Below are 11,991 nucleotides of genomic sequence, written 5' to 3'. Positions count from 1 at the left end.
CCCGGGGGCCCGGGCCGGGCCCTGTCACATGCTTCCAATCCATCACAGCTGACGGCGTGCTCCCGTCCGATGCCGGCTTTCTACGCTTTTTCCTGATTGCTATTTGAATTGCTATTTGAACAACTTGCACGAGCAACAGTGAGCGAGGGACATGTAAACCCAGACAGGTAGTACAGATCCCGCCCGCCCTGGCACCAGTGCGGTGCTGCAGTCCACCGAAAGGATCAATCATCGTCGTGTTACATTCCTCCAATCGATGCCCAAGTGTGGCTGCAATTCAGCAAATCATCCGGTAAATTTGTATTTCGCTTAACCAAGGGGAAGTAGCTTCGAGACCACAAAGGCGACAAATGGCGCCAAAAAACATTTTCTAAGACGCACAAAGCCATTCAAAGATTAAAAACGACTTGGCATGTATGTGGAAGGCACGACCACGCACGAATTGACCGCTATCGATGGATAGCGAAGGGGGAGGGTGCTTACCCGAGGAATGGCTATGGAAAACACGACCGAAAAAGCACACTCAAAAACGTTTTTCCCACGGATAGAAAAAACCACACCTAACGACTTTTAAGCGAGATAACGCTAACCCTTATTACCGAAGCCCGTCGACAGTCGAATCTTTTCTCACCGAGCTGGAATCGCGACACGATGCTGACTCACATTTGGGCACTAGGGCCACGAAGTGACAGGCGTCAACGCGTATATCCAACCCCGGTGCAAATCCGCGACTACGGGCAAGAGCGTCTTCTTCCGCTGCAATCCAACTTCAGGAAGGCATTGGGTACGGCGCTACCCCTTATGCTACTACGTTGATACAATAAGCGCCTGCCGTGCCCAAACTACTGTACAGCAATGCCACACGTGGCCCTCTTGCCCTCAACGAGTACGACAAATATAATCTCGAAAGCAACTAATAACCACCTAGATAATCACACTCCCATGGCAACCGGCACATGTCGACGTGTGTGTGCAGCGTGCTTGAATCCGGGGTCCTGCCGGCAAAACAACAACGCCTCATCGCCTAGCATGACGCACTCAACATCACCCGCTTAGGACCCAATATACACTACCCAGGCGGTGACCCTCGTAAAGCGTATTTCGCAGAGTGGATTTAAGTTCGCTGTTAATGGCGATCGTTATGTGTGTGTGTGTTACATGGTTGGGGGTGCGTGACCCCATACCTGTAAGACTACCCATACGAGCCGAGGGCCCAAGGGCAATACTACAACGCCTAAAAGCCACGGAGAAAAAGGAAAAAACACCGCACATCAGCCCAGACTAACGTCCAAAGGGGGTAATTGAGTTTCGGTGAGCCCACATACGTTCCAACATCCTCGCCAGACGTGCGGGTTCCCATTGCATGGCCTCCAACATACTCTGTTGATGATCGAATCCCTCTTCAGCACGAATATCATTATAGGCTGGGCATTCCAATAACACGTGTTTTTCATCCTCAATTCGGCTATTAGGACCACAACAGTGGCAAAACCGCTGCCCCCTGGGGACATGGTACTTGCCCCTTCGTGCTCTGTTCGCCTCCAAAGCCCAGCAACATAAACGAAACTGCATTAGCTTACGATGTGCTAAACGAGGAATGAAAACCTTAGCATGTGTTGGCCACATGACGGCTGCGGCTCCCGAAAAGGGCAGCCCCATCCAGTGCTTATACTTCGCCATTTGCACTCCCGGTTGCTTCCCATCTGATCGTTATGTATCAATATCAGGTCCCTATATACAATATCAAAGCACATGTCCACGTAAATTACAGGTGGCGCCTCCCAAGGGCCGGCTTGCCTTGGATTGGCTTTGCCGGCTTGGGCTGCATGACCATCTTGGGTGGCGGAGGCGGTGGCGGGCTACCCGCCTGCGCCTTTGGTGGCTTCCCAAGCTGCGGCGGCGGGCTGCGCAGCGCTGATGGCGGCGGCGGCGGGCTACTTGGCCCGGTTTGTGGCGGCGGCGGCGGCGAGCTGGTAGTCACAGGGCTTGACGACAGCAGGGGATTGACGAAGGAGCTGTAGTCGTACTGCGTCGCCGCCTTTACGCACGTGGCGTCGGTCTTGACCAGGTTGTACTGCTGGATCTGAGGCAGGGAGGAAGAGGGCATGGTCATGGGCAAAGGACCAGCCGCAGATCATACAGGATGGCGCCCTAGCAGATAACCAAGAGATGAGCGGGAGTCTTGCAAATATCAATTAAAACACACTTTGCTGATAGAGCTTGGTAACGCGGAATATCATGACTGTCGCCCGCCAGTATGCGCATATGGCAGACTTCATAGTAATAAGCGCTAAGGAATGGCCTTGGGATGGGGTCCCTGTCATTGCAACTAGAAGCTGCAAATAGGCAAAAGGCAGCTATCAAACCCCCAGGGCCCTATGGTCACAAAGGTTGATGGGCCAAAAATGGACTCACCGAGGGGTTGCCATTGGCGTTGAAGATGCAGCCGCGGAGGCACTTGACGATATACCTGTACGACAGCACGGCAGTACGGCATGCGGTAATGGGTGAGTTTTGAGCGGTAGTTTACGTTATGAATGGGGCGCGATGAAGGTAGAACGCCTCCCGTAACAAACCCCAGAGCCATGGCTTCCTTCTTGCACTCACGGGGACTTCAAGTTGTATGTGGTGTGGTAGTGGTAGAAGGGGTAGGTGGTGTCTGTGTGGCCGCCGCACTCGTCTAGGTTAGTCGGCGGCACACCGTTGTCGCCCAGGGCGCCGTAAATCGGGATGCTGTCGTACATGATACCCAGCAGGGGGGAGTGCGTGCCCGCGGTCTCGTTGTACACGCAGCCGGAGCCAGGCTCAGTGTGAAAGTGGTAGAGACCGCTCTGGTCTGCACTCGGAAAACCATGGGGAGAGGAACGAGGGCGGGAGGCGAGGGCGGCTCAGATATGTGTATGTATGTATGTGTGTATGTGTGTATGTGTGTATGTGTGTGGAGTAAGCGTGGGGCCCTGGCCCTCGCTCAAAGGCTTCGGGAGGTCGTTTCCCTTCCTGATTGGGGCTTTGGATTCTGATAATACGTGCACAGCAAGGACCACACAGGCAGGGACCTCCGGAAACCTCACTCACCGGCGTGACCGCGGCACCCATCGAAACTCTGGCCCTCCTGTAATGGGCAGTAGCAGGAGCACATTATAATATGAGCACAGTGCGTGGCATCAGCACGTCACTGCAGTCGCAGGAAGCTATATGCCCTGGCATGCCAATCATCGTCCACAGCGCATGTTACACCAATAGTGACAGTTCTTCAATCATCCGTGCAGTATCGACTTTTATGACACTCTTCTCTAGACTTGAGATGATGCCGGCGAAGGGTTGTTCTGCACTGTACGTGCACTGTATATACATACGCACGCAGCAGCAATTGTGATGTTGCAACCCGCCGGCACGAGTATGCACGAAGACCACACATATTGCACACTGCTCCCTCTATTAGGACAGGAAGCTCAAGGCTGACTACTTGCCCGGTACATACCCGCAAATCAAGGCCCATCCAGCAAAGCCCCAGCAAAGCCCCAACAAGACCCAATCTATTGAGTCGCCAAGCCAGTCATGACTTACATAAACATAGGCATCCCGCCCAAGAGCATCCGCATCGCTGTACATGCCCATGCCGTTGACCGTATAGCCTATGGTGCTCATAATTTTCCGAGAGTTGCTGGTGGTGCCGCTGGCATAAATACCGACGTAGCTGTGGAGCGCATTACGAAGGGGGGAGGACGGGCGGACCGGGAGGAAAGGGTTCATTTAACTTTGTAAGGGAGAACTGCAAGGTGGGGTAGATCCAGTGTTGTTTTGAGCACGGCACGTTCACTTCCTCGTCCCCTGACCATGTACAGCCCAGATAGGTCGTGTTACCCAACAGTGCCCAAGCCCATGTACGACCCCCCGGGCCGCACTCACGTGACGGTGGACGAGAGCACCGGGGTGATGCGGAACGTAACCTGCACGCCGTGGGTTGCGGGGGAGAGGGAGGTCCGCCGGAACGGTAGTTAGGCAGGCAGGCAGGCGAGTTGGTGTCTACAAGTACCACAGCCACGGGGAGCACTGCGTTGACTTTTCGCAGCGTTGACTGAGTTCTCACCGTCTTGTTCTGGAAGGTTGGCGTGTTAGGTGTGGTCTGATTGTAGGGGCTGTAGAACGGGCAGCCGCTGAAGAAGACCGTGTACTCGGTGCTCGTTTTGCTCACCAGCCGCACCACCTGTCAATGGGGCCAGCGGGCAACGTATATAACTCCGGGCACACAGAATGGACCGACTGCGTGAGACATACTGTAAACAATAAGGCGACAAAATGGACAATGGTAAACGGTAAATGGGCCACAGCGTAGCAAGTTTAAGCGACAAACGCGGGACGCGGCAGGCCGCGGCCCAAGATCCCTCGACTTCATTCGCTGGGTGATCCGCAGATCACGGTCAGGTAGGAATAACACAAAATGTAATTTTCCTTATAGATCATCGGCAATCGCGTCCCATCTTGGAGGAGCATGGACGACTTGGCCTACCTGGCCATCGCCCCTTGGGCAAGGAGTACTGGTGCCGCCACCACCACCACTGCCACCACCGCCACCACCGCCACCACCGCCACCACCGCCACCGCCAGGCTGACCATTCACCGCATTAAAGCTCATCAGCGTTATCACCAGAGCCAAAGGCAGCATTTGAGCTGAACTCATCGAGTTCATCTTTGCTTCAAAAGGGCGATCTAGCCAGTCACTCCGGAAAGATATAATGGGCTGTTATATTCTGCTATTAAAAAATAAACTGGTTTATATACATAAAGGCGGCAGGAGTACGGCAGCTGTTTCGTGCGGACGAGCGGATTCGAAGGGGTGCGCACGCCCCCAAGAATGTTTCGTAAAAGCTTAAATTATAGAGAACAAGGAATGGAATATGTCAAATTTTTTTCCTAAGCGATATGCCAAGTCAGTACTGTACTGGAAGGTCTGACGCAGCGCAGGCGCATGGCTTGGATTGGCCTAGCCAAGCTTGGATAACGATCAAGTAGTGCTTTTACATTGTAGGAAAAATATCGTGGAATAATGCACTGCTTACCTAAGCAGGCATATGGTCCGAATTCGAAAGGCGCAACCGGAACGCCCTCAATAGAGCTAAGGCCCTCAGCCAGACTGGCTCGAAACAGCGAAATAAATCTAAAGACAATAAAATGCCGAAATCTCAACCGCTCCAAAGCGCGCATCTTCTCGCATGTACCCTCTATCGACGGTTTTTGCAACGAATCTATCCGAACCTATACGAAAAGTACAACCGTTACTATGTTGAGGGGCTTCAGGATTGTGAGACCTCACCTTACCTCCTTAATGTTTTACCTTGAAGCTATCCTGGGACGACCGTTCCTAGGAGCTGAAGCGATCAGGCAGGGCAGGGTCGTGGAGTGCATGGAGTTGCAGGTCCGCCAACACGCGGCGCAGGGCCGCGGTCTCTTGCGACATGGCCGAGCCGAGTTGAGCCGATAATCAAGTAAAGATCTATTTTTATATTTGTTTCGAAGTACTAGCCATTCCCAGATGGACATCGTTGGTACACAGTTGCTATTGTATGCATCGCCAAAAAAGTCGCACCAAAAGAGTCTGAAGTTACGGAGCGCAATGGGACATATCTAGCTTCTCAACAGCAAGCCTAATCATTGATGTGGCGCCTTGATGATAAACATGCTTGGGGCCAATGCGAAGAGTCGTGATGGGGTGATGGTGACGGATGATGTTTTATTTGTAGCCACTAAGCCTACGTCACTTCAAATATCAAAGGCATGATGTCGCTGCCGCCGGCTGGCTTTACAACGGCGGTGGGCTGTAAATACCCGTTAGGGTGGGGTGTCGCGTGCTCTATTGGGATTTCTCATCCCGTGTTCTATCGCACGCATTTTCCGTATAAATGTCTTTTACGATGACAAGGCAACTTGGACGATTGTGAAATCCCCCTCTTTGGTCAGAACCAAGAAGCTGCTAAACGCTTTTATTAGTGCCGCGCATTTCCTCGGCTACGCGCAGGCGAACCTAAAGTCCGCTTAATCTGATTTTATTGCCCTTCAGGTGTCATTATGCGGAACTGAAACATTTCATTTATGTCACTTTTTAGGCGAAAGCGTCTGGCAAGCCTGGGTTTCGGAGTGTGAGCGGAAAACAGTTGAGCTGTTATTATTTCACTGAACAGAACTTATACTTGAGGACGTACTTGTTCTCGACTGTTCAAACAATTCTGTAACATGTTCTCGTGGTTTCGAAAGAAGCCAATACAAAGCCCAGAGCTAAAAGAAGCTGAGTCCGTTTTCAGCGAGGAAGAACTAAACTTAATACAGAAGCAATTTTGGGCAGAGATTGCAAGGCAAGGCGGTGAGTGGGCAACGGTCAAGATTTACATCAACCCCCTTCGTCAAAGCCACTCAATATCGCGCCTGGCCTCATGTTGCATCCGTTGCTCAAGCGCACGACTCTGCTTCAGCTCCAAGTGCTAGTCGTCCACCTGGACGCAGCGTGCCCCACGGGTCACTTTGCCCGCGAGGTCCACGCAAAACCCCATAACCCCCTTAGCTACGTAAAATCTCCCTTCACTCCCTCAAACCCCACGTCAAAATCCCGTTTCCCATCCGACACAACACCGCATTGCCCCAGTAGTAGCAAGCAGCCCCATCATCGAACAGCCCCCAAGCAGTGCACTAATCTGTTAAATCCTCTGCAGCTCGCAGCCAACGCAACGCAGGTCAGCCCAGCTAGTGTAATCCAACATGTTCTTATGGGTGAGTGCAACTCATGCATGTGTGTTCGTCCGTTCGTCCGCATGTACGACATCAGGTGCGGGATCAGGGCGCGCAGCCCACGCGCGGGATGGCGCTCTGGACACCCGCCACTTGGGCTCCCTGCTGGGGCCCCCCTGGGGCTGTCTAGAGCCGCTGATCGCCGCCCACCTGCAGCTGCTGCTGGCGGATCGAGCCGACGGCAAGATACACCTGTCCGGCCTCATTATTGCCAAGGTAAGAACCAACTACCAACTAACCAACTAACCAGGCAGCGAGACATATTGTAAGGGAGGAAAAATTATGGCGACCCCGACCTTAGGGCTGTAACGAGGCCGTAGTAACAAGCGCAGCTTCGTGAAGCACTATAAAAAAGCAGTTACACCTCCAGCAGTGCGCCAAAACCTAATCCTCTGAGCCTCCCGCACTTTTGGACGTCCTGGAGATGGCGGATGGGGCGGCGGGGCACCTGAACCTACCTGCCCCGGTTTCGACCCGACCTCGACAACCCCTTCCCGAGTGTGATGATCGGTCTCGGAGGGGACAGGTTGTCCTGTCGCTGTCGTACCTCACGCGGCATCGCACGAGCGAATCCCCGACTTGGCGTCCGTGGACAGTCCACTGGGTTTCTGTATGGTGTCGTACTCTTGTCGTGGGCAGCAGCGTGGAGAGATTTCATGTACGAACCGTGCTGCGCCCTGAAACCCCCTTCCCCCCGTCAGCCCCTTCCCCCCGTCAACCCTGCCACCCGCCGCTCTCTCTAAGGCACGCGCTGAGCGGTTGGGGGAACGTACCGCCCTGAAGTTCTCGTACCGCCTGCTGACCGCGGACGGCACGGGTGCGGGGTATAAGGCCCTGGAGGCGGCAGTACTGTCCTGCCTGCGCCTAAGTAGCGGAAGCAGCAACAGCAGTAATGCGGGAGATGTCCAGCAGCATGTCGCGGCTGTGTGTCGGGGGGCGCTGCTGCATGAGGCGTCGGCAACGCCGGCAACAGCTGCGGGACATCAGGCAACTGCTGCCGCCACCAACCCCGAGGACGTACTGCTATCGTTCGATGAGTACTGCAAATGGACGAGCAAATGCCCAGCACTACACAAGGACCTCTGCAGCTTGCTACGTCGCATCGGCATGTCAGACACAGCAGGTACGGTCGCTACTGCCGGAGCACCAGCACCAGCTGCGGCGAACTGCGGCAGCAGCACCACCACCAGCAACAGCAACAGCGAACGCGCGACAGTTGCGGCGGCGGCGGCGGCGCCGCGAGGCTTGAATGCGCTGCGACTCCCTGTCTTGCTACAGCTTGGCAAGGCCGCAGCCGGGTCCACTTTGCTACAGCCTGTGTGGACGTGGGTCCTGGCTAGCAGACTGCCTCCCGGTGAGCATCACTGACATCATGAACGAGCCCAACGGAGGAGGGGAAAGGGAAGGGGGCCCGTAGAAGGGTGTGGCGTGCTGCCGACACGACGCCATCGGACGCGTTGCTGCTTTCTCACTCCCCCCCTTCCCCCCCTTCAGATCCACGCCCTTCAAATTTCTCATGTGGCTGCGCAACAAGCGCAGTGGTCCTTTCAACCGCACTCTGAACTGTACGACATATAACACTCAAAAATAATTCATTACCTGTCGTATCGTAACGTGCACACACAAGGCTCGGCTTGTGTGTATTTTACACCTAGGGCTGCGCTACTCTTCGGACGTGTAGCATGTGAGCCCAAACGAGCCGGAAGGGGGCCCGAGGGCAGGGGCTGTCCGACACCTGTTATGTATATGCACATGCGGTGGAACCACGACAGCGGCAATCAACTGCCATCAACTCCCGTCAACACCAGCACCTAATCCCTATCTTCCCCTGCACACACGCACACACCGAGACACACAGACACATGCACGTGCACACATAAACACACACACACATATGCATGCACGCACACGCACGCACGCAAAAAAAAACACTCGTACGTGCGCCAATCTTGATCCCCGCACCAGGCCGCTGGCCACAACTTCTGAAAGTCACACCCCCCCACACACACATCCCCGCCCCATGCAGCCCAGCGCGTGGAGTGGCGGCTTCTGTTCACCTCTCAGAGAGACGGCAAGTCCTTCAGCACCTTCTTCGGCCGCCTCTCCGCCGCGCCCGGCCCCACCCTGCTGCTGCTCAGGGACGCAGAGGGAGCATTGCTAGGGGGCTACGCCTCGCAGCCCTGGGCCAAGAGCGGCATCTACTACGGCGACGTCTCGTCATTCATATTCTCGCTGTTGCCCATACTGCAGGTACGACAGCGGTTCAGCAGGTGTACGGTAGCGCCGTACCAAGGCAGCTGCTGGTGCAATGGATGCCGACTGTAGCCCGTCCTCACTACCAACCCTACCTAAGCACATGGACCCAAGGGCTGAGGCATTGGCCGCACCTCCGCCCGCTCTTGGCCCCCCCCCCGGTACCTCCCGTCTGTTCCGCAAATGCGGTATTTTCTTCATGACCTACCTACCCTACCCTACCCTACCCTACCTACCTACGTACCAGCTTTTGATCAAAGAATTCAGCCCGAATTCCCGAATCGAATCACCCTCCAGCCCGATAGGTGTGTAAGTCCTGTACCATAGGCTCTGCAGCCCTCCGTAGCCCTCACACACCCCTTGACAGCCCGCCACCCACTCACTCACTCACCACTCACCCACCCACTCACTCACCCACTCACCCACTCACCCACCCACTTACCCACTCACTCACCCACTCACTCACCCACTCACTCGCCCACCCACTCACCCAATCACTCACTCACGCACTCACTCACCCACTCACCCACTCACTCACCCACTCACTCACCCACTCACTCACTCACCCACTTACTCACCCACTCACTCACGCACTCACCCACTCACTCACCCACGCACTCACCCACGCACTCACCCACTCACTCACCCACTCACCCACTCACTCACCCACTCACTCCCCACTCACCCACTCACTCGCCCACTCACTCGCCCACTCACTCGCTCACTCACTCACTCACTCACTCACTCACGCACTCAGGTATTTCCCGCCACGGGTGTCAATGACAACTTCCAGTGGTGCGGAGTGGGCTTCAGCCAGCTGCCAGCCGGACTGGGTTTCGGAGGCGCGGCGGCCGCCCGGGGACACTTCGCCCTGTATGTGGAACCCTCCCTGGACTCGGGCATGAGCCGGCCTGTCGCCACGTACGGCAACACCCCGTTGGCTTCGGAGCAAGTGTTCCAGGCGAGGACTTACCTTACCCGGGGTGGGGTAGTGGGAAACCGGCGCCTGTGTGGGTATGTGGGAGGAAGGGGACGGCTGAGGCGGGGTGTTGGGTATTATCGGGACGTGAAGCCAGGTTGCGGCCACGGGTCGGGTAGAGTGAGGTGGCAGAAGGCTGCTTAGTTCCCGCTTCTGCCATAGACCATTTCCCCTCTTTTTCTCCTCCTCCTCCTCCTCATCGTCACCATCATCATCATCATCATCATCATCATCATCATCATCATCATCATCGTCGTCGTCGTCAAGTAATTATTATCATTCATCTCTGTATCCCTGTTCCTTAAAGCTTCCCCCCAGGGCTCTCCCTTCTTCCTGGTCCCCTCGCCTCCTCCTCCCCCCATGCCTCCCTGTTCTTTTTTCCACGCGCAGATTGACGCGGTGGAGTGCTGGCTGCTGCAGCCGCCCGAGGGGGAGCAGCAGCCGGGCGACACTGCTGGGGGCCGCCCAGGCGGGACATGCAGCGCCGCAGGGACCGCGGGAGGAGGCGGTGGCGGCGGCAGCATTCTCGGCAAGGCGGCTGAGGACAGGGCCATTTTGGAGCTGGCGGGTCTCAAAATGCACAGCGCGGGGCTGAGGGATGAGCCGCTGGAGGAGTGAGCTTAGGGCTTAGAGCTGTTTTAGGAAATTCGGAGTGTGGTAATAGAATTTGGGAGTTTACTTGTTCCGGCTGAGCTTTGGCGGACCGGAAGCTTAGGACAAGGCTTGCATGTTTCTTAGCAGGTCCGGAATGGGAGGCTTTCTGCCGCACACGAAGGACGGACTACAACCGGGCGAGAAGGCATGCGAGGGCGGCAGCATATGAGGAGTGCAGGATGAGAGGTTTTCTGTGGCCAATTGTCGGCATGATCAACGAGCTTTGTGACGGGCTTTGGGAGGGAAGTTGAGAGAGCGTTTGACAAGGTGCCGCGGGAGGTAATCTGTAGCTTCGTTTGCAGGAGAGAGGGGTTGAAGGGTCCATGCTGCGGTCGCTGATGCGGGCGTACGACAAGGTTACAATGGTCATCAAGACGAATGGCAAGACAGGGGGCGAATTTGAGTCAAAACAGGGTGTGAAACCAGGCTATCCGCTGTTTGAAACGTTTACAGACGCCATCGATATGAATGGCGGTGTTAACACCAGGGCACGGCCGGAGGATGCACCTAAGGTTGGCAATGAGCGAGTGTCCATCCGCCCCTATGCTGATGACGTTAGTCTCCTGGCAACGACACCGGAGTGCATGGCGGAGCTGCTCTAAATCGTGGACATGTTCCGTAATGATTTTGGGTTGCGGCCAAATGTGTCGAAATGTAAACGCCTCGTTTTTGCGAGCGACAGCGACACAAGGAGTGCTGTTCAAGCATCGTGTAATGAGCTCAGGTTGGCTGGTGAGGCCGTACCGGCTAAGGAGGGTGCGCGATATCTGGGGTTAGTGTATGGGCCAGAACGACCATTTCGTGCCAACCATCAGCAATTGTACGACGCAGTCAGGGCAGCTATGTTCGTGCTGAGTACGAATTTGGATAGGCTAGAGTTGTTTGCCCCGGATGCGAGGATGAGGTGTTTTGATACGCAGGTACGAGCGATACTGTTGTACGGTTGTCAAATGTGGGGCCCGTTCATGTTGGCTGAAGTCTTGGACAGGCTCAGGAGGCGGAGTGATGCGAGTAACCTTGCGGAGGGGCCCTTCGAGGCATGGCTGAAGGATGGAGCGGTGCAGCTCCGTTCATGCGGCAAACTGTGGGAGCTGCCAGACCAGCACACCGCCTCCCGTTCACTGAATTGTCACGGCTACCCCTACACTACCATGTTGTCAAGCGGATTGTGAGGTTTTGGAACAGGGTCCGTTTTCATCGTGGGTAAGTTTTGCGACACAAGATCGTAGAGGCTCTCTCAGACCCCGAAGGGGGCGGATGGGGGTCACTCATCCTCCATTTTCTGAGTTTTCTGAGGCATGCCATATGGAAAGAGGCCCCGCAAG

The 11,991-nt window shown here is 55.4% G+C and overlaps 2 protein-coding genes across 2 annotated transcripts; one reads left to right on the top strand and one right to left on the bottom strand.

The window, feature by feature from the left end:
• Positions 1–225: 225 nt before the first annotated feature.
• On the bottom strand, positions 226–4,690 carry VOLCADRAFT_120304 (uncharacterized protein; the record flags this gene model as incomplete). The annotated part of the gene is made up of 8 exons (XM_002946390.1): positions 226–2,083; positions 2,416–2,470; positions 2,608–2,829; positions 3,076–3,112; positions 3,568–3,697; positions 3,910–3,950; positions 4,091–4,207; positions 4,511–4,690. The coding sequence occupies 6 exons, from the start codon at positions 4,688–4,690 to the stop codon at positions 2,681–2,683; spliced, it is 654 nt and encodes a 217-aa protein (XP_002946436.1). The 3' UTR covers positions 226–2,083; positions 2,416–2,470; positions 2,608–2,680.
• A 1,541-nt stretch (positions 4,691–6,231) lies between these two features.
• On the top strand, positions 6,232–10,630 carry VOLCADRAFT_116007 (uncharacterized protein; the record flags this gene model as incomplete). The annotated part of the gene is made up of 6 exons (XM_002946561.1): positions 6,232–6,358; positions 6,818–6,996; positions 7,525–8,134; positions 8,807–9,030; positions 9,791–9,985; positions 10,403–10,630. 6 exons carry the CDS (start codon positions 6,232–6,234, stop codon positions 10,628–10,630), a joined length of 1,563 nt encoding a protein of 520 aa, XP_002946607.1.
• Between the last annotated feature and the right edge of the window lie 1,361 nt (positions 10,631–11,991).

The sequence above is a fragment of the Volvox carteri genome (genome assembly GCF_000143455.1).
Source record: "Volvox carteri f. nagariensis unplaced genomic scaffold VOLCAscaffold_3, whole genome shotgun sequence".
NCBI lineage: Eukaryota > Viridiplantae > Chlorophyta > Chlorophyceae > Chlamydomonadales > Volvocaceae > Volvox > Volvox carteri.
Note: the sequence above shows the minus strand (reverse complement) of the source record. Positions and strands in the feature narration are given on the sequence as shown.